This window comes from Grammomys surdaster, unplaced genomic scaffold (assembly GCF_004785775.1).
Source record: "Grammomys surdaster isolate TR1022 unplaced genomic scaffold, NIH_TR_1.0 125621, whole genome shotgun sequence".
Taxonomy (NCBI): Eukaryota; Metazoa; Chordata; class Mammalia; order Rodentia; family Muridae; genus Grammomys; species Grammomys surdaster.
In genome coordinates this window covers 1,015,262-1,038,015 of record NW_021620462.1, presented here as the reverse complement: position 1 = coordinate 1,038,015, position 22,754 = coordinate 1,015,262, and the positions used below count along the sequence as shown (strand labels likewise).

General features: G+C 51.7%; 1 protein-coding gene across 1 annotated transcript; it reads right to left on the bottom strand.

Moving 5' to 3' along the window:
* Positions 1 to 791: 791 nt before the first annotated feature.
* On the bottom strand, positions 792 to 22,152 carry Smtnl2 (smoothelin like 2). Its single transcript, XM_028787285.1, has 8 exons — positions 21,703 to 22,152; positions 14,342 to 14,429; positions 13,450 to 13,689; positions 12,880 to 12,955; positions 11,811 to 11,990; positions 10,792 to 10,909; positions 10,343 to 10,494; positions 792 to 1,881 (listed from the first exon to the last, which is right to left on the bottom strand). Exons 1-8 carry the CDS (start codon positions 22,090 to 22,092, stop codon positions 1,755 to 1,757), a joined length of 1,371 nt encoding a protein of 456 aa, XP_028643118.1. The 5' UTR covers positions 22,093 to 22,152; the 3' UTR covers positions 792 to 1,754.
* Between the last annotated feature and the right edge of the window lie 602 nt (positions 22,153 to 22,754).

Sequence of the window (22,754 nt, the reverse complement as noted above, 5' to 3'; positions counted from 1 at the left end):
TCCCAGTAAGAGCTGCTATATTTTATGTGCAGAGGCAGAAAGCCATGTCTGCCGCTCAGGAGAGCACGGTTTGCCATGTGTGACTACTCAGTGACATATAGCCATGGTGTTTATAGAGCCCTAGTGTGCCCTTGTTGGCTTTAAGTTTGAAACCCTAAGCCCCAGTATGTGTCTCTGCTAAGAATAGGGCTCTCCAAGCCTACAAATGCTGAGAGAGCCAGGAAGGGAACGGCTCCCACTGTGGGAAAACCCAAAAGATGGATGGAGGCCACAGCCTGAGCAAATAGAGCCACTGAAAACACTCAAACGACCTGCAAGCTCTGCCACGGAGCTCAGGGTCCCTGACAACATTCTGTCCTAAGTACCCAACACCTCGGACACAGGGGTGACCCCACTCGGGTGGGGGGGTTGCGTGAAATGAAGACCCCATATTAGGTCCTTCAAAGGAGGTTTGAAAAGTGTCTGGCTAACATCCAACTCAATTATAAGATGAATCTTCAGTCTTGGGGAAGAAAAAGCTAAGAGCTGCAGCTTTATGGAATCTAATGGTTTTTCTATTCAAATTCCACTGCCAAACATCTGCAAAATAAAACCAGCACTCCTTGATGGGCTTCCATGAAAGGGACCACCGCAGGGGCAGGGCAGAAGGTGGGGCTCAGTGGTGAGAGCTTGCCTGCATATTAGAGGACATGGGTTCTACCCCCCAACCCCTTGCATTGTAAAAATAATAAATAAATGAAAGAAACACACACATACACACCCACACCAAAAACAATGATCACTCAAAGCCATCAACTTTGGGCCACTTTTTATCATAATATATTTGCCAATATCTAGGGGACAGATCGGCAGGGGGTAAATTTTCTGTTCACAATCCTTCAACAACATAGAGATGGCTGAAGGACAAGCACATTGGTAGACAGAAGATGTCATCTTCAGCCTCCCGGGCAAGTGGTTTTAAATACATAAACAATTAAGGTATGATTTCAGTAGATCTCTGTTTAAACCTATGCAGTCTCTTATTGCCCAACTCTCCTCCCCATATCCCAAATAACAAACACAATCGAAGAGTGACACATCTTTTGTGTACAAACAGGTCAGTGGTACAGATGCAATCCTTTTTATAAATACTTGGCGCAAATGGGAACTCTCTCATCCCTAAGGCCTAGCTAACCGTTCCTTAGCTGGACACTTGTGGAGTCCCCTGTGATTACCAGAAGCCCCTCTGGGTCTAGGTAGAAACCTTACCACTTCCTCACAGAGAAGAGATGATAGAAAGATAGGACATGGGGCTGACTAAACTGTTTCCTGGAAGTGGCCCAGGGGGAGAGGAGAGAGGGACCAACAAGAGTGTGAGGAAGTTAAAACAAAACAAAACTCTAGATACTTTGATAGAAAAAAAAAAAAGAAAGAAAACTTGATAATCAATGGAACCCTGTCAAGCCAATATATCAACTGCATCAGAAGGGAAACCATGAGCACTCCCTGTAGGAAGATCATTACTTAGCACCAATTTCTTTGACTCTCGAGTTTTTCCTTCTCCTCCCAGCCCTTGGTTATGAGGGGCTGTGGGGCTCAGCTTCGTCTCATCAATACTTTTAATCAGTAACTGAGTGTGAGGGGCACGTGGTCACATGCCAGAGAGCAAATAGCAGCTCACACCACAGAGCCAGCTCCCCTCGTGTGGGTCATGCTGTCATGGGGGATCGTGAGGGACCTCAGAGTCTCTTCCTGGCCACTCCAGGCTGCCGGCTTTACTCAAAGCGACGCAGGTGGTTGTAGAGCGACTGCACGTAGGTGAAGACACACATGGGGTCCGGCTTGCGGCCCATCACCATCATATCCTCCACTTCAATGAGGCGCTCACAGTTGGCCAGATTCCTGAAACACAGAAGCCCCATCAACACGTGGTCCTCGTGAACAAGCAGTGCCACAATTGAGCCATTTTTATCATTGTCCCCAAACAGAATTTGCCTTGAGCCTGAGATGCTCAAGTACACACCAGAAGGGAATTCAAGATCTCCAAGAGAATGCTGGGAGTTGCTGAATCCATGGGGCATTTCCCAGACTCCCACAAACTCAAACCACCTATGCAGTTTATACAGAAGTAAGGAAGTGACACATGTCAGCATCACGTGACAAATTAGCAAGAACTGTGAAAGCCAATGTAAAATTGAGGCAAAATGATAACTTCATCCATCTGCTTCCTCAAACAGTATGCTTGTTTTTATTTTATTTAGTTGTTTTTTTTTTTCTCTGTGTGAAGCCTTGTCCATCCTGGTACTCACTCTGTAGACCAGCCTGGCCTCAAACTCACAGAGATCTGCCTGCCTCTGCCTCCCAGTGCTGGGATTAAAGGCGCACACCACCACAGCTCAGCTATTTTTGTTTGTTTGCTTGTTTTGTTTTGTTTTCGGTTTTGTTTTGTTCTGAGATGTGAGCTTGCTGGGTAGCCCAGCAAACTCACAATTCTCCTGACTCAGCCTTATAAATGGTGGGATTATAACCATGTACCTTCATGCTCAGCTCTGAAATAGTTTTTTAAACTTAAAAAACAAGCAAACAAACAAAAAAGCAATTCAGGGAATGGAGAGATGGCTCAGCAGTTGAGAGCATTTACTTCTATCCAGAGGACCCAAGCTCAGGCCCCAGAGACCATATCAAATGACTCATAACCATGTGCAACTCCAGGGTATCTGATCAATTCTGGGGCGTTGGAACTCATTGATACATAGCCATGTGTAGACATGTAGACAGACACATCTACATGTGATAAAACTAAGAAATGAATAATCAAGAACCACGATCCAACCCGGCACTATAGCCCATGACTTTAATCCTAGCACTTGGGGGGCAGACATAGGTAGATCCCTAAATTTGAGACAGGCCTAGTCTACCTAGTGAGTTCTAGGCCATCCAGAGTTACACAATGAAACCCTGTCTTAAAAACAAAACAAAACAAAAATAAAACTATGACTCATAGGGCTGGAGGTGTAGTTCATTCAGTGCTGGCCTTGCCAACACAAAGACCTGGTTAAAATCCCCAAAATCCAAATTTAAAAAAAAAAAGAAAGGAAAAAAAAAAAAAGCCAGGCTTGGTATCTCAGCACTGTCGGGGGAGGGGGCAGTCAGAGACAGGCAAATCCCTGGGGCCCACTGAGCAGTCAGCCTAGCCTGCTTGATGTGCTCCAGGCACCTGAGCTGTCCTTTGACCTACACACATGCACGCACACACACATGACCCAGGGTAAGGAGGGTGAGTTTAACCATGATTCAGCAAATACATACAGGCTTATTGATCCTCTGTAACCACAGACTCTGCATTCATAGATTCAACAAACTTCATATAAAAAATACTAAAGACCTGTTGCCCTCCTCAGTCCTCTGGAAAAAGGATATCAGACCTAAAAATGTAAACCCATGAGAACGGCTCTCCTGGAGAGATGGCTCAGAGGGTAACAGTAGTTGCTATGAGGATCTGAGTTCAAATCCCCAGCGCCCACATAAAAAACTGAGCATGGCCAGGCATGGTAGCGTACCTCTTTAATCCCAGCACTCAGGAGGCAGAGACAGGCAGATCTCTGTGAGTTTGAAGCCAGCCAAGTCTACAAAACAAGTTCCAGGATAAGCAGGGCTACACAGAGCAAAGACGGGCAGATCCCAGGAGTTTGATAGCTAACCAGCCTAGCTGAAACGCTGAGCTTCCAGTTCCGTGAGACCCTGTCTCAAGTCACCAAGTCAGAAAGCAATAGAGGAAATCACCCATTATCTTCCTCTGACATCTGCATGCACACACATAGGTATACACACCCACACACTCAGGTGCATGCACCCATGCAAAACACACACACACACACACACACACACACACTGCAGAGCAGATAATGGGGAAAGGAGCCTGGATATAGAATATACAGTGCTAGTTCAGATGCCAACACTGACAATGCTGTCACCTGTCAGTACCCATTTCCTGGGCAGTCCGTCAGAATCCACCTCTGCTCACCCCTGACTCCCAGCAGGCTCGCTGAAAGACTATGCCTCCATATTCTCTTTATATACTTCGCTTTATACCCTAGAGCCCAGCCAGATGGGAGACCCCAGCAGACAAGCCAGGGATCCCCCATCCCATCCCAGAGTTTGCAGCCAGCTCAGCACAGTTCGTGCAACACTTCCACGAAGTGAATGAGCTCCCTGGGCTGCCTGCTCCCCAGACAAAGACTGTAACATAAGCAGCAGCTGGGCTCTTCTCTGGAGAGCTGGCCAGAAACCAAATGTCAAGGCGAAATGGAGACATCTGTCCTGGATCCCATTCCCACCTCCCGTCTCCCCCTGGGGCTGTAGAGGGTGACCTGTAAGGGAACCCAGAGGTTACATGATGGTGACAAGTGGATTTGGCACCCTTTCTCCCCAAAAAAGACCAAGGCAGGGCTTGGTGTTAAAGATGTCAGCATACAAAGGTGCCCTGTAGTCAAGAGTTGAAAATTCTTGAGTCTTTCAGAGTCTGGGGACCTGAGTTCACCTTGAGACATTATCGATTGTCATGTGGTACCCCACCCCGACATTGCAGGGAGAACCCCAGCTCCCACATCCTCTCTCTCTCTCTCTCTCTCTCTCTCTCTCTCTCTCTCTCTCTCTCAGGTCTGCTATTCAAAAACCCCCAGGTGCAGGCAAACCTATAGGGTCATCACTGACAGTGGTAGCTTCCATGATCCCTTTGAAGGTCTCTCATCAAAGGACAGCACTAGAAGCATTCAAACACCATGAAGACAGCACTAGAAGCCTGGGACCTCAGCTTTGGAAGAGAACTCAGATGCTACCTCGTCCCCATGAAGGCTCTCTTCTTCCACTTGTCCTCCCTCCCACAGGTCCAAGACTGTTCTGACCCTTCTACAGGAGCCTCTGGCCACCAGGAAACTGTTCCTCAGGCCACAGATGTTCCTCAGCTTCCTGGTACAGTTCACCTCTCACTCCCCAAGACTGTTCTCAGCTAACGTCCCCTCCACAAGAAAGCCCTTCTCCTGTTGGAATAAACCTTTGCACCCGTGTCTCTCCCTAAACTGAAATCTGCTTTCTTAATTGTCCTCTCCTAGGGTAGGGAGGATACTCTCCTCTGAGTGCATCCTGACTCCTCTCCAGGCTACTTCCTGGTTAATCAGAATTGCTGGCTTGTCCCAGATTCCCTGACCTGTGCAGAAGACATCAAGCAACCCCCTCCCTCCTTCTAGAGGCTTCAGACATGCTCCAGCAAACTCCCCCCTGGCAAACTCCCTGGCCAGGAAGCAAGCCTTCCAGATATGGGTGGTCACAAAGATGGAAGTAAAGGCCTCGCCCTGGTGTCACCCTGCACTGCATTGTCAGCAAGTCATGGACAAGATGCTGGCCTTTCCTGCAGGCGGACAAAGAACTGGCACCCACCCTACCCCAGTGTTGTTCCAAGGTTGAGCAGACAGGTTGAGTGCAGTTTCTAAGACAGAACCACTGTACACCGTGCAGCCAACATCTCTGAGCACTCTCTTTCCTCAACCACCTCTGCCCTTCACTCACTCCCTTCTCTAAGAAGTTCCACATTCTCCAGCCTACAGCTCCAACAGTATCCCTCCCTTTGAGGCCATTGTCTGGCCCATAGCTGACCCTTAGGGACACTTTCCTTTCACCCCAGCTTGTCCCTGCAATTAGAATATGCTCCTTCAGAGACACTGTGAGGCCAGCTACAACGGCAATGAGATTCCTTGACTGCCGAACAGGAAGCACTCGGACACTTGGGTGTTTTGCTGCCAGCCTTCCATCTCCCAGGAGACAGAATACAAGACAGTGACAGCTACTACAGACTTTTATTAAAATATGTAAGTCTCAAAGCACTAAAGGTTCCAATTGGCCTTTACATTTTAAACAATATGCTTTTGTTACAGTGATCTAAGCTTGTTTTAAATAATTGAAACTACATGGAGAAGTCCCACAAAGCTCAGATGACTTCAAGTGTCACCCACAGTCTGAAGCAGGGGTGACACTGGCTAACTACTACTACACACCTTTTACGCGTTACTGTATCTCAGCTATGGCAGGCCATGGAGGAGGGGCTGGGGGTAAGTTTTAAGACTGTCCTAAAAGCAGACCAGGGGTGGGACCGCTGCCTCCCATCTGGTTTTAGACGGAGACACATGGGCACTACAAATAGCGCTCAAGCCCCTTCTGCTGCATGTAACTGGAGAGCAGGCGCATTCCACGCAGGGCAAGTGGGAAGCCTTGGGCTGCACGTCCTGCAGCTTCCTGTGCTATGGGCTGGGGTGGGAAGGAAAGGTGCAGAAGGGTCAGGCACCCACCCTACACTGCCCCTTCCATAAAAGGAGCTGGTCTGCCCTTGTTCCAGGCCCTAAACACCTGTCAGGCGAGGGACGCTTTCGCTGTCAGCAAGACATCACTCACACAGATTAGGAGGCAAGGAACCTCTGGGTCCAGAAATTACAGAGAGTAGGGGCAGCATACACATTTACTCCCAAGGTTCCTGGTGCATTTTATGCCCTGAAGATACTTGCTCATGGAAAGTTCTGGAAGCACTCCTTTCTTGGATGAATAGTTTGAGAACACTATCAATGTGTACTTTTTCTTCCAAATGTCATGCCTTGGTTAGATACCACGCTTCTCTCAGCTCAGGCTGTCTGTCCCCAAACCTGTCTTTTTAAGACACCTTCTGCACTGGTGGCTCCTAATGACTTTCAAGGGTACCATGTATCCATTCAGTTGTTGCTGGCTAACCTAAGATGCTGACATTGGCTCCAAAATCCTCAGGCGAGTGCCCATGCAGCTTTTCTAGCCAGCTTCTGTCCAAGAAACCAGAGATCTAAGCGCACAGCCTTCCCAGAAGGCCATGGGAAGCAAGCCCACCTCCATAGCCTCACTCCCTTGTACCTGAGAGATAATCCCAGAGATGACTCATAAGGGGAGGTACCTTCCCAGGCTCTGAGTAAGCTTCCCACACAGATCTGCCTCTGGTGGCCCTCCCTACTCTTTGCAGTCAGTGGAAAAAGTCAGAAGTCATCTCAGAGGCTCCATCATACCCTGCTCCCCTCCCCAGCTGGGAGCAGACTCGGGCCTCAGGGAGGTAGGGCCAAGGTCCTATTCTGCTGTTTGCTTGGGGAGAGAAGGGAGCCAAAGCCTGCCCCAGCCACCACCCTCCCCCCAGATTGAGAATAGAAGAAACATCTGTGTGGAGTCTGGAGATTCTGTGCTTTTGAACCTCCTGCTGGGAAAGCACATCCTGGAGTAACTCTGGCCCTAATTGCCTAGGGAAGCTATGTTCCTCAGAATATGGGGCACAGGGCCACCACCACATTGCCCAAATTGTCCCTCTCCCCACTACAACCCAGTTGGATCACTGGCTATAGGTGACCAAGGTGGCCAGGGCATGAACTAGCACTGTTTAACCCTCTAGGCTTTGTGACAAGGAATTCTATAAGCCAAACCTAGCCTCTTTGACTCGGGTGAGTTTGGGGGTACGTAAGTGGGAACCCTGATCCCACACATTCTAGTCTGATTTTTGACAGCCATCATTCCTGAGTTCCAAGCAGCTGGGCTTCTTCCAATGAACCACCCCTCCCGACATCATGCCGCGACACTTGGCCCAAGTCCACCATCGTCTGGATCCAGTTGCATAACACACTTGTCCAAGCTGTTTCTGCTATTAGGATGACAGCTAATCCCAAGAAGCCAAGAAAGGGAAGGCTTTGAAAGTACACAAGGCATTCCTCTGACCCCAAAGGGACCTAGAATCCAAATCAACGCAACAGGCATGGACCCCTATCCCCAAGTCTCAGGTTGAGGAGCTGCAAGCCAGAGCTCCCATTCTGCCCCTAGGAAGGACTTCTGCCTTAAAGAAGGACAGTGGAGATGGCTCCAGGCAGGCTTCTGATACTAAGCATGGGTTATGAGATCCTTTGTCTCCATCCCCTCTGTCCAGGCTTAGGTCCTAGTGTGAAGGACCAGGACTGGGTGCTTGGGCAGGACATAGAATAAAGATAACAAAGAAAACTTGGCGCTGTACCTCCTGCAGCCCAATTACTGAGGTCAAGTGAAGATGTGGGACCTTAGGGCACAACCAAGACAAACATAGTCCCTCAGAGGCTGCAAGAGGAGACACAGGGCACAATGAAGAGGAACTCTGGAGCTGGCCTTCCTTCTCTCTACTTTTCAGAAAGTACCAGGAAGCCCTGAGCATTACTGTCTGTGTCCTGCTCTCTTCTTCAGGAATTGTGATGTGCCGCCCTGTGGTGATTCCCTGACCCTCTGACTGGGGTTAACCAACAAGAAGCCCTAGAACAAGGGCAAGAGGGGCAATGAAGTCAGAGCAGGTATCAGGGCAGACCCCTCCCCGCCAGGTCACAGTGAGCTAGCTGCATCCTCTCAAGCAGACTCAGCTCCAGCAACAGCAGGCCCAGGGCTCTTAGCAGTCCCCCTCAATGCATCCCTCAGGTGTAATACAAAAAAGCCAGGGGCTAGGGTTTGAATATGTCTTGTATTTACCCAAACTCACCCAAACTGTGCCAAGGCACAGTCCTAATACAATGGTACTGAGAGGCAGTGTGGGTATTGAGAGGGTGCTGTCCCACCAGTGGTGGCTGCCCCTTCTCGCATTCCTGCCCATACCCTCAGAAAGAGTCTTTATAAGAAACACACCCCATGACTGTTCTTCTCTGTCCTTAACTTGACTGGATTTAGAATCAGCATGGAAGCACACCACTGGGTGTGTCTGTGAGAATGTTTCCAGAGAGGTTTAACTGGGGAGAGAAGACCCATCCTGAATGAAAAGGAGAATGTGCTGGAGCATCAGCCTCTCTCTCTCTCTCTTTCTCTCTCTCTCCATCCATCTATCTACCTCTGCTTCTTGCCTGTGGTACAACATGACCAGCCACCTGACACTCTGTTGCCTGCTCCCCTCAGTGAGAACACACACACACACACAATCCCTTTAAAACCTTCCTTCCTTGGTTGCTTTTATGAGATATTTTATCATAGAAATTTTAAAAAAGCAATCAACACACACCCTGCCCACCTGGAATACCTGCCCTGCTCAGATGGAATACGTATACACCTGTGACCCACAGGGTCCGACAATTTTCATGATCTGAGGGTTGCTCTTAGCCAAAACCCAGATCCTAAACGGGTTTTCCAAGCATATCCTGATGCCAGAACTGTGCTCCCCTCCCCCAGATCCTCTCCCTATGAGTGGGACATACAAGACAAGTGTCATGGTTTGAATATGGCTTGTTCCCACCCAGAGACATGTTGAGGCCTGATCCTGGCTATGATAGTGTTGAAAGGTAGTGAGGCTTTTAAAAGTCATTTAGATCATCAGGAATGTACCCTTATGAAGGAATTAATGTGCTTCTCACAAGAGTGGGTGAGTTATCCCAAGAAGAGGTTGTTACAAAGCACCAAGGCCCCTCTGTCCCCCTACTCGCTGACACAGGTGATACTCCTCAACTTTCCATCATGAACACTTCATACATGTAATCTATACATACATCATACATACATCAGAAGCCAAGCAGAGCTGGGCAGTGGTGGCGCACGCCTTTAATCCCAGCACTTGGGAGGCAGAGGCAGGTGGATTTCTGAGTTTGAGGCTAACCTGGTCTACAGAGTGAGTTCCAGGACAGCCAGGGCTACACAGAGAAACCCTGTCTCGAAAAACAACAACAACAACAAAAAAAAACGAAAAAAACAAAAGAAGAAGAAGAAGAAGAAGAAGAAGAAGAAGAAGAAGAAGAAGAAGCCGCCAAGCAGACCCCAACACCTGGCTCCTGGCTCCTGAATGTCCAGCCTACAGAACCAGGAGCCAAAACAAACTTCTTTATGAATCACCTAGCCTCTAATGTACTGTTACAATAACAGAAAACAAGTTACAATAACAGAAAACAAGCCTAAAGCCAGAGGTAATTCCACAGTCCATGCTATGACAGTATATAGGGAAACATGATCTACATTTAAAATTTCCTAGGCAATCCCAGCTTCCCGCTGAGGACCTTGACACTAGCCTGAGGGGATGTACACAGTGTCCCTGCTCCACTGTTCCTTGGACTCTGTCTGCAGCTGCTTTCCCAGACTGGACAGCAAAGGTTGAGCACCCAGCAAGGAGGTTGGAAGAGCAGAAACAGCTCCATCTCTGAGCAATGTGTGACTCTGGGCACATCCTTCATCAGCCTCAGTCTTCCCATTCATATGAGAGAAAGACAGACTGGATGGCCTCAAGGTTCCTAAGCTCATTGGAAAGCTGTCTGATCAGCGCAGAAGTTGTATTCAGGTTCTAGGCTGGGACCAGTAGCCAGCTAGGACCTGCCATACTTACTCAGCCATGGTGAAGGCCAGTTCAAAGTTCTTCTGCCTTTGTGTGGGACTCAGGGCATTGTAGTCAAAGGCGTCAGGGAAGAAGGAGTGCACCAGGGCACAGAAGGCCATCCCATCACTCCAGCTGGAGGAGAAATTCTGCAGATCCACATGCTGCAAGCAGAGAAAGTAGAGGTCAGCAGGAACCCCACTCCTGACACCTAATTCAACTCTCTGCACAGATTCCTCCAGTCCCAACCCACTGAACAGTAAACCATGCTGGAGCTCACCTCTTAAGGTGCACTAACCCTGTCTGCTCAGGTAGAATTTCTAAGCATGTGTTATGGGTAGCTTGGGTGCTGCTCAGAAGACATACGCTCCCTGGCTCCCATCCCTCCCCAGCCTGACAGGAGCTTGCCTGCCAGTAAGTCAAGGGCAGGCAATATAACTAGCTCGTCTCAGCCCACTCACCTGATAGCCCACAGTCTTGCTACGGCACCACTCAAGGAGGATCTGCTTGATGCTGCTGGCACTAGCCACACCAAAACTCTGTGACCTCTTTAGTTTGGCCCTGGTCTCACCTTTGCCCCTGTGGAGAGAGGGCAAGCCTGTTGTGGGAGTCAATGAAGAGAACATTCCTACACCTTCTGGTTGGTACTCAACCCATATGCTACAGCTGTGGTCACAGCACAGTGCCACCCATCAGCCATGCAGCCTCCCATACCCAGCTTTCTAGCACGCCCACTCATCCCCTGGGAGTATCCCTACAGGAAGCAGAGATCATTGGGTAATCTTGAGACAGAGGACCTGGGTGGCATGGACCCCTAACCGTCTTCCTGAACACCCTTTCCACTTTTTTCATGCCGCCTTCCTTCTTGGCTTTGGGAGTACCAGAGGGCGAGCTGCTGGGGCAGTGGGAGCTTCCTGGATCTGATTCTTTCACTAGAGCTGAATGCCATCCCAGAAGCATGAGCAGTGACCTGCACTCAACAGGCATCGATACCATGTACTGATATAAATCTGCAAAGGAGGCTGCAATCTAAGGGCATCTCGAACAGGGAGTAACTGATGAGTCCCTGGGTCCCACTGTGTCGTCTCTTCCATCCTCAAGCAAGACCAGCCCCACTGCTGGGCCTCCCTCTCAGACTCCCAGGTCATGCCCAGAAAATGAAGAAGCAGTTATTCAGATGCAAGGATGGCCTAGAAACACTGAGAGAGTGGAAGACTGGAGTACCTACAAATGGAGGGGAACATCTCTCAATAGGCTGGCCCCACAGCCCTCTGCTCCCTACAGAAGGAATTCCTCAACTTCAATCAGTTCTGTAAAACAGCCCTGACCTTGACCTCTGCCTGAGGGATCTGATCTTGGGAACATCCCACTGGGAAACAGTCAGGGCCCAGCCTCACTATGCTATGCCTGAATGACCATGACCATGGTTGAGCCTGCTCTTCAAGCTCACTGAGCTGGTTTAGGGGTGGAATATCCATACTTGCTCGCTGTATCCTGTTCCCACTTCTCAAACAGCGCCTTCCGAGCCTGTGCCCCTGAAGTACGGGGCAGCGTCTGCGACCTCACCAACTCCCTGCGACGCTCTCCCTGGCGAGGGGCCTGAGTCATAGCTGGAGGCTGTGAGGATGGAGGTGACTGTGGTGGGGTCACCAGTGGAGGGCTGAGGAGAAAATCATGACATCAGGAGCACAGAACCAACCGGTCCTCACTAGCGCTCCTCTGGGTCCTAGGTGGAACACCCATCCTGAGTGAATGTGCATGAGACAGTGAGGCAGACAGCCTATACCTATCAGGGACCCCTAGACCTTGGAGGAGCAGTGGGGGTGCACGTCCTACTTGCTCAGGTCCCAACTGGTTTTGCAGGTTTTCTGAACTGAACTGCAGTTGGTAGCATACCTAGCCAGTACGCCCAACTAGGGAGGGAGAGTGGCCCCCTCTCAAGGCACAACTACCACCCCTTGGTAAGTGTCAATGGTTGGGAAGGGCAAGCAGGATACCCAGAGCCAGACCAGGCCCCCTCCTCCACCACTTCTAGATAGGACCCTCTTTGTTCTCCCCCTAGAACAATCTGCCAGGAAGTCACAATTCCCCTTTTATTATTTAAAAAAAAAATTCATCTTGCTACCCCTCCCCCACCCTCACATCTACTTAGTCAGCCAAAGTTAGCTTTTAACCCTGAGCCTCTCTAGGCACCGGCTTGTCCTATGGCAGCAAATACCTCACTCAGAGGTCCCCCAGCCAGAATGGAAAACAAAGTCAAATGTCATCCTGCCCACCTTCCTCCAAGAGAAGTTGAGACTCCCCCACTCCCCACACCACCCCACCCCTGCCCAACACACATTAGCCACTTTTTAATAGACTTGTTTTGAAGGTCAAAGAAGCCAAGCGGCAACCAAGCCTCCACATACCAACCTTGGTCACCTCCCTTCCCAGCTCCAACTTCGCCTGCCAGCCCACGGCTCTAGTTCTACAGTGTCTCCCTAGACAGCCCAGAGAGACCCCTGCAGCTCAGGTCCCAGGCAGTGCAGCCTTCAGACCCACAGACTCACCTGTCCTTGTGTTTGCCAGCCGTCACTGCTCCATACCCAGAGCCAGACAAAGACCGAGTGAAAGAGGAACTTTTGTCTATAAGACCAAGGAAAGACAGAAACAACAGACTTGGCCCTACTCAGCATCATTTTGTAGACCAGCAAGATCTAGAGCTCAGTGGGCACTATCTCAGGACAGTGAGATCCAAGAAGTCCTTCCAATTGTCCCCTCCCTGCTCTTGAGGGCACAAAGCCCAGGGTCTCCAACGCTGTATGACAAAGTACTGCCCCAACCCCTCCTTGGGAAGCCAAAACAGCTCCAGCCCAAGTCATACACCAGGATAAGATGCAGGCCCAATAAAGCCCTGCTAGTGCTGAGGGAACTATCAAACATATAAGGTAACCATGGTCTCAACCTGCCATCAACTCCCCATTTAATGGCATCCCTGGAAAGGAATGTGGTAAGGACAGGTCATTGGGGGAGGGAACATGGTGGGCTGGGGTCTGACCTGGGTGTCCTGAGTCTTCTGCCAACCCCCACCCAGGCCCTGTCCTCCTCCTGTCAGCCCCCATACCACCCCTTCATCATACCAGTGGGGCTAGGAGTCCAAGGGCTGATGGCCTCACTAGGGCTGGGGGTGAAGCCCCCCACAATAGCAGCAGATGTGGGTGACAGAGCTGAAGCTGAGGTCTCCCCAGAGAATTTCTCAGAGACTCGGGTGACAGCTGTGACAGGCTGGTGGGGCATCCGCAAGGAGAGGCTCACAGGACGTGGCCTAGGGGACTCCTGGGTTGATGAGGTTTGGACCTCAGAAGATCCGTTGGCTGGACCTGTAACACATGACCAACCAGGGTACATCAGCTATGGCAGCCTCAGATTCCTCCACATTCAGTCCAAGAGGACTCCGGCCTCTCTGAGCCTTGCTCCCAGCTCCTTCCGGAAGCCTTCTGACCACTCCAGCCTCCCTTACCTCCATTACCACACACATCTTACTGCACCACTCAGACCTGATTCTCCTCAACTTCCCTGTCGCCAGCTCAGTCCACTCTCTACCCACTTCTACGAATGGACATTTGCTCAGCCTCTGCTTGTTTTCTTCCAGAAACAGAGAAGATCACAATCCTGAACTCCCATTTCTTTGTATATTTTATTTGCTTTGTTTTCTCAAGCCAGGGTCTCACCATGTACCTCTGGCTACCCTGGAATTCACTGTGTAGACCAGGCTGTCCTCCAAACTCACAAGAGATCCCCCTGCCTCTGCCTCCTGAGTGCTGAGATTAAAAGTGTGTGCCACTGCACCGGTTCACTGTATTTTAAGAGTTCTACTACATACTGAATGAGGGTGCTTCCCTGCAGTCTCTCTTCCTGGTGGAGTTCAGTCTCAAGCACCTGCCCCCAAAGCCAGATATGGCTGGCACAGATGCCTGGCTGAGGCCCTGAACAGATCTCCCCAGCAACCTCCCTTCTGCCATAGGCTCCTACCTGCATCCAGCTGGTGTCCATTCTCCAGGATGCATGAGTTTGAAGTTCGTCTTGCCTCGAGGTCACTGGCTTCATCATGTTCCACGCTCTGCGGAGGCACCAACATCACTGAACCCTGTCAGCGGGAGCCAGATGCCCATCCCAAAGCCCCATCACCTACCCACCCTAAAGGCACTTCCCCAAATCCCTGCTAGTAATGGTGGCAAAAACTTCACTCATTTGGGGAAGAAAGGATCACACAGTAGGTCTAATGGTCCAGAGAAAACACATGCATCTAATGGTCCAGAGAAAACACATGCATCCACCTGACTCCAGGGACTCCCAAACCCTGAGGCTCATCCCAGAGCCCAAGAAGGCAGAGAATAAAGATCAAGTTTGCAAGTTCTGAAGAGGACACACACACACACACACACACCAGGTGATGTATGGTACACTAGGTCCCTGTCCCCCACAGCCAGGACTGTCCACATGGGAGAAGCAGAGAGGGTGTGGTGCAAGGTCTTCTGGGGATGTAAACGGACATGGGGCCAAGTCACCCTGGGGCTTTTCTGCCAGACACAATAACACAAGAGTTCTCAGACTTATAGTGTATGCAGATATGGCTGGCTCTACCCACCCTCCAGGGCTACAGTAGCTCTGGGGCACAGGAACAAACACCAAGAGAAGGTATCAAGGGAAATCCTGGGATCTTGGCGAAGCTGCCAACCTACCAAGTGGCCTGGGTCATAGCCCATCTCCTCTGGATCTCAGATCAAAAGCAGGGGCAAGCTATGCAAATGTAATTTGATCATCAAACAAACATTGGGCCCATTTTACAGATGCTATCTTCAAGGTTCAAAGAAGGTACCCACTACCTACGGAAGTGACTGGGGGAAGGGGAGGGCAGCCAGAACATGTAGCTGGAGGAGAATGAACCCTTCCCCTTCCCAGAAAAGGTGTGACAGGCTTAGAGTGTCTATGACACTAAAGTTAGGGCAATCAGCCTAGCAAAGAGAGACAGAGCTGTCCCTAACCTGGAATTCTGCTAAAAATCCATCCTGAGTAGCTTGAGTGGTTAGTTGGCTGTGCCTGTCCCAGATCATCCCAGGCTGCTCCTCTGCTCTACAAGGTTCCCAGATGACAGTTTGTTCCCGACCCCAGGTGACTCGGGTCCTCCTACAGCCAGGTCTAGAAGCGCCTGTCCACCCATCCAAGGTGGGAATTGGGCAAGCAGGTACATAGATGGTAGTGAGCCCGCTTGTGATACCTCAGGCAGTCTGCCTCCCTGGGGCAGAGTTCTCTAAGCAATGCACCCAAATCACGTCGTCAGTGTGCTGGGTACCCAGTGACAGAAGCCATGCCCAGGAGAACGACTGGTGACAACAAGAGCGGAGAGGCATAAAGGCCCCAGTATTGTGATCCCACATGATCCTGCAGCATGACTGAGGGACACACTTCAGAAGCCGGCAAGGGTAGCATTAAAGAAGACAGATAGCATGTCAAGCCCACAGTCCCTGAAGGAGAACTGAAGAGGAATTATGGAGGCAAAGATGTGAGAAGGCCAAGGGCAAGAGTACTATGCTCTGAAGAAAAAGGAAAATGGCTGGCAAGAGAGAGCAGAGGTGGAGGGAGGGAAGGAGGGAGGGAGGGAGGGAGGGAGGAAGGGAAGGAAGGAGGATGCCAAACTTCTTAGCCCAAGTCTGAGTAACAGAAAAGTCTACTGAGGAATACTGGGGAGGGGTAGGCCACATTTTCTATTTTAGGAAGATGGTGTAAAGGGCACCCAGGACATCAGGTGGCCTATCAGTCACAGACCTAGTGTAAAACAAGGAAACAATGCCTCCACCACCTCCTGGAAGCCAGCCTTGCAAATAAGCACCTGCATCTCAGGGAGCCGAGAAGGCTGTCAGCCAGGAGAGCAGAGCAGCCAGGGAGGTGAGATGAAACCCAGCAGGAGGCTGAGAGAGCCAGGGAAGGAAGCATGTCCAAAGGGAGCCTGAGGTCAAGGAAAGGAAAGTCAAGATGAGAAAATGTGTCCTTTGTGTTTAGCCAAGGAGAGGTCACTGGTGATGGTGGCAGAAACCAGATCAGAGGTACAGAGGGCAGGGCCAGGGACAAGCTGGGGGAGGGAACAACCTATAAGCCTCTCATGCAGACGCTCCTCCAACTGACAAGTCCCGATCAAGTGAGCAGCCAGGGAAGGGGACCCCTGTTTTCACAGGATGAAGAGGCAGGGCCACACCAACAGGCTAAGAGACTCTGGAGGCGTGAGGCAACCATCTGTAGGGTAGGGTCCTGGGGAGTCAACAGAGGACAGAACACAGAGCCCTGGGGTTTGGACAAGAGACCCCCCTCTGTTTCTGATCTAAGAGCGGAGATGGAAGAGGCAAGCCCACCCTCAGGATCACGAGATATTTGATGCCTCTTGCACTCCAGAACTTGTGGGGAGGGGCGCCTCTAGAAGCCTTAGCTAAGTCAGCAGCAGAAAGAGAACCAGCCTTTCTAGTTAGAAGCCCATCCCCCACTGTCACAGAGGCCAAGCGGCAGCTCTGGGGTCTCTGTCCCCCCCCCCCCTGACCCACCCCACTCTTGTCCAACAGGTTCCACAGGTCTAGACAAGGGCCTCAAAGGGCAAACTGATGGTGAAATCATTTTCCCAGGATTGTAAGTATCTACGACACCGCCACCCATAGACACCTGTCACTACACATTACAAGTCTCTACTCCCCCGCCCCCTCCCCCATCTACCCCCCCCCCCGACAGTACCCCAGGGGACCAGACACAAGTAGTTCCTACATCTCAGGACTGGCCAGATTCCTGCTAAGGGGTCTCTACAAAGAGGAGGGTCAGGTACAGGGCTGAGCCAGGGCTCCCAAGTTCCCCTGCCTCTCACTCCTCCAGCCTCAAACTGCAACCACTTCTGGTCTGGAAAGGGGGCTTGGCTATGTTTCAGGCCAAGGGGCTATTCTAAAATGAGCTCTAACCCAACACTAAACAGAGAGGAAACCAAGCCTGGTGTAGTGGAAGGAGGTTCTCAAACTTAAACAATGGCTGAGGCCAGTGATCAAGTTAACATTTGAGGCCAGGGGTCTCTCCCTGCCATCCGGAGCTCTGTCCACAAAGCACCTTGTCCCTGAAAGGCTAACTCATAGCAAGTGAGAGAGCCAGGGGACAAGCCTCACTGGACACATCTCAGCCAGAAGGCAGGAAGGAAAAGACATAAAGCCTGAGATGACCACCCAGTGGGACCTTCACAGACGGCAAAGCCACAGAAGGAAAGGGCTGGGCCCAGCTGGGCGGGAGCGACTTGTCCTAAGCCCTTGCCCACCCTGAGGCTGCTGACCTGCTCCCCAGGTAGCCACTGTCTTCCTCTGTATGGCTGGGGAGCCCACTCTGTGCTTGCACCAGGGCAGAAATCACAGTAGAGCCCTGGGGCTAGGGATGAGTCCTGCTGAGCTAGCCTCCTCTTCCCAGTCTCCCGTCTCAGCTCTGTTTTAGAGAAGGGGAGGTGCCCTGTGAGGGAGCCGAGGCCTGGGAATTCGGTGGGGGAGGGAGAGGCAGGGGATGAGATAAATGTGGCTTTGGGGACTGAGGGACTGAGAGATGAGACTCTTATTGGAAAGCTTTTTTTTGGGGGGGAGGAAGAGCATTGCAAGACTGATCCACGGGGACACAGGAGCTCATACGTGGACTCTGCACAACCCACACAGGGCCGAGCCCCTATTTAGGATGGTTAAAATGGCTGCCCCAGCCCATCTCCACTCACACCACAGCTTTTGAGTACTGGATCCTAACTTCTCCCCAAAGCATTAAGCCCCTTATCACACTGGCTCTGGGAAAGGCAAGCTGATAAGGTGAGTCTGCTTTCTCTCACCATGGGGCCTCTGACACTCGGACACTCTTGGCAGTTATTACTGAGGGACTGTAGTGCTTTGACCGTGGGGAGCCAGAGTCTCCAGCTTAGCTGGGGATGACATCTCCAGGGAGCAACTCACTGACAGCCTCCTGGGCCCAAGTCTGACCTCAGGCTGCAGCCATCCACCCCAGGACCTCAGCCTCCTGGTTCCCTTCTCTCAGACAGACAACAGCAGCGGTTCTTCAGTTTTGTTAACCAGATCAGCTGGGCACTAATTGCCTAGCCTGCTCACTGCACTGGGCCCAAAGGGGCTGGGACAATCTCCCTTGGTTTATTGTTATTTTACTTTTAATTATATGCATGGGGTGAGGTGCAGGTGCCTGTGGAGGACGAATGCACTGCATCCCCCCCTCCCCAGGTGAGCTAGAGTTACAGGCAATTGTGAGCTGCCTGACATGGGCGCTGGAAATGGAAACCAGGTCCTTCACAAGAGCAGCATGCTCTCAATCACTGAGCTATCTCTCTGACTCTACATCACCCCCACCATCACCCCAGCCTCCTCAAGCTTCGGTTAAAAAGCAGAGAAACTGAGGCCCAGATGTCTCAAAGCATCTCCTGTCTGCTCTGAGCAAAGTGCTTATCCCTCAAGCCTCCTGCAGGGAGTCCTTTTATTTCACCAGTCTGACCTGTCTGTCTGTCCTCTTCCTCCTCCAAGGCTTCCGGGACACCTCCCCACCTCCTAGGCTCAATGCTTTTTAAGGTCCGTGTGTTCAAAAGTGAGTGAACTGATCAACCCCTTCTGAACATCTACATGCTGGGTACACCCAACCTCTAGTCCCCATGGAGGGAGTTGATAAAATACCTGTCTTCACAAAATCTGGTTACAAACCAAGAGGGGCAGCCACCATTGGCTTGTAGTCACAGGATGGTACCCTCACACCAAGGCCCCTGCCACAGACACAAAATATGAGAAACCAGACAGCCCTCCTTCAAGCACCCATCTGGGACTCTGTCCAACATCCTCGTTCGTAGACAGACAGTCCCCACTACCACAAACTAACTCAGAGCCTGTGTGGGTGTTCCTGTGCAGACTACATCTGGGGTCAGCCAAGGATAATTAATTAACCTTAGGCCCTCTGGTCCAATTGGAGAAGAGCCATCCCATAAGTTCAGTTACAGTTGCTACTTGATGCCCCAGGATGTTTCTCGGGTCCTCAGACTACTGTGCAGTTCCTGAGCCTTTGTCCTCAGTCCCAGGAGGCTGGAGCATCCTTGTGGACCCTCTCCCACAGGTCTCCCCTAGTTTAAGTCTCCATCTCTGCTTCATGTCCAAAGAGCACCTTGTCTGCGGCTGACTCCGACTCCGAAGCTCCTGTCCCTGGCAGCTCACCTGACTCATCCCTTCTGCTTGGACTTTCACAGTTAAGTTGCCTCTGGGGCCTAATTCCTTAGAATGGAGACATTCCCTCTTAGAGGGAAGGGAGGGCTCATAAAACTCGGGAAACTCACTGAACACAGGGGGCTTGGAAACTCAGAAAGGTCCTTCCCTGAGGTTAGATGAACAGTAAACAAAGGGTGGAGAGGGAAGACTGGCGGAGCTGCCTGCACGTTGTGCAGCTTTCAGGAGCGCCACCCTTGCTAGTGTGGGCTTTTGATGTAACAGCGGCCTTTGAGTTACTCATGCTCCTGTAAATAACCCCAATAAACTAATTGGCTCACCAAGCCAGTCTTGGGTACTGTCTTTTGAGGGAAGAGATGTTTGTCCACATCTCCCAGAGAAAAATCACAAACTCAACTCCGGTCACCCTCTAACCCACCATCCATCCCTGAGGAAGGGTAGGTACCAGGGTCACGGAGGACCCTCCTCCTCCCTACAGAGCTCCCCAACTCCCCTACCTGGTGAATAATGGCAAAATCCTATTTTAAGAAGCCACAGTTGGAGAAGCACACAGATGTGCGCACGTGTGTGTACACACACACACACATACATACACACGTTCACAAACACACACATGCACGCACTCACGCTCTCTATCTCCATGGGACTCAGATTGCTTTTCTTAAAACTTGAACAGCTGCCTCCACAAGTTACAAATAGATATTAAAACTTCAGCAGCAGATGATGGCACAGTGTATTCGGCACAAGTGGCACTCCCAGCAGCAGTTTTAGACTACAGACTTGCAGACTCATAGGACAGACTTAAGTGTTTCCGAATTTCTAGACACTTCATGTGGAACACTGAAACACAGAACTCCAGATGGAGTTCTGGCCCCATCCCCGAAGCCCAGTTCTTTGCTAACTCTGAGAGCCTTCATGACTCGTGCCTCCCTTGTACACCTGAAGGCTGCACTCTGGCGTGTGAGCACTTTTGGCCACTCTGAGGCAGCATGCATAGTGCCCCCATTTGCAACAGACACTGCAAGAGCAGAGCCTCCATCACCACACCCTCCTCAAATACCCAATGCAAAAGGACTAGAGTCTAGAGCAGGACATCTTTGCTCACTCTATTGTCACTGCTTAGTATAGGGTCACCTCCACCCAGGCTGAGACCTCCAGGGGCAAAGACTTATCTGATGTCCTCCTGCTGAGGCCCACTGCAGATCTAAGGTCCTTGGGAATGCACCAAGGCAGAGAGGGCTGGTGTCAGACTCTTGCCCTTGAGACCCACCCCACCGCCACCACTCTCACTGGTCCTAACCCTCCACTCCCACCTCCACCCCAAGCAAAATCCGGGTCAGGATGGAAAATCCCACCTAAGGGCCACTGCACATACCATGGAAACATTCTAACCAGGCTCTGCCACTCCAGGAGGTCGTGATCAATGTGGTAAGACTGGTCCACACCGGCCTCTGCCCAGTCACTGACCCCAGAAATCTAGACACTGCTAGACGCCAGTTTCCCCCTCTCCTTTTCCAGCAAAGGATCTGCCCTCTGCAATGTGAGTTCCCAAACAGTTGCTGAGCAGTCCCGACCAGAGTGCACTCACACGCGCCCGCGCGCGTGCACACACACACGCACACACACACACGCGCAACTCAATCGGGGTTAATCTACAACCGAAACGGTCAGGCCTCAGTGAAGCAGCAACACAGGACTCGTGAACAAAACCGGTGTAGGGGGCTGGCAGAGGACGCTGACCATTCCAACTTGCAGGTGAGGCCCCAGGCGACAGTGAACTATCAAAGACTGAACCTTTGCTTCCAAATTCTTAAAAATCATGGGACAGATGGGAGAGGGCAGATCTCAAGGCAAAAACACCACCCGGATCCAAAGAAAGGAGAGGTGCAAGACAGGTGCAGAGGGACTACTAAAACAATGTTTCTCCTGTCCTTTCCAGCTCTGGAGAGCTAGTGTAATCCCGGTTACCAAGTCCCAGCGGCAGGTGGAGGTATAGCTCTCGGACTAGAGGACGCTCGCCAGCGCACGCACTCGGAGCTGATGGGCGGCACTAACTTCCCAACCCTACACCTCCCAGGCACGCTCCTAGTCGCCTCACACCCTTCGCACCGCATCCCCGGGGCTCACCGGGCTTCGACCGGACAGTGAGAAGGTGGCATGACTGGAGAAGCGTGCGGTGCCCAGGCGGGGGGCACGGTCTGTAACGGTGGCCGCAGGAGGTGGACTGGGCGTGCCGGGTGCAGGGGACACACCAGTCGCCAAGCCCAGCGCCTCCACCTGGCGCGTCAAGCGTTCGAGCTGCGCCTGCAGCCGCTGGTTGTCCCGCTGCAGCTCGGCCACAGTTCGAGCCAAGGGGCCAGCCAGGCGCAGCGCCTCGGCCACGCGCCGCTCCACGCCGCGCTGCAACCCCTGCATGTCCTCGTGCAGTGCACGCACCGCACCCTCCAGCGCCGCCTCGTAGCGGCCCAGCGCCTCGCGCACAGTGTGCGCCTCCTCGGCGTCGGGGGTCGGCTCCATGGCGGAGCGGAGCGCACCGATCGGACAGCAGGCAGAAAGCGGGAGACGACGAGAAATCTGCGGCTTCTAGCGACGACTGGCGGGCCGCGGCTGGCTGAGCCTGAGGGGCGGCCGGAGGGGCGGGAGCAGGGCGGGGCAGACCCCTAGAGCCCCAGGACTGGGTGCTGAGTAGGGAGGCGGGGCCGAGGGGGCGGGACAGCCCGCTCCGGGACACCCCGCCCCTGGGGACTCGCCTGGCCGGTGCGGGATGCCTGGCCTCCGAAGCACTAATGGTGAGCTCGCCCTCTCTGCTTGGCAGGGATGAGGATTCCTGGGGGAGTAAGGAGTCCCATACCCCCTTGATCCAAGGGGAAATGGGGGTCCGGGGAAAGATCTGGGAAGAAGACCCTCGAAAGGACATTACTCTCAGAACAACAACCAGGAGAGTTACACATTCCCTGTAGGTCCGCCTTGGTTGGGACTCTCCCCCTGTTTAGGGAACCGCAGCAACTGGACGCGCGCGCGCGCACACACACACACACACACACCACGACGGCTCTGACTCACCTTTGTACGCATCTCCAGTCGCTACCAGTACCATTCAGTTCGCAAATACTCACTTGTGAGACTTAAAAAAAAAAATTCTCTGACTTTACGTGTATGAGTGTTTTGCTTGCTTGTCT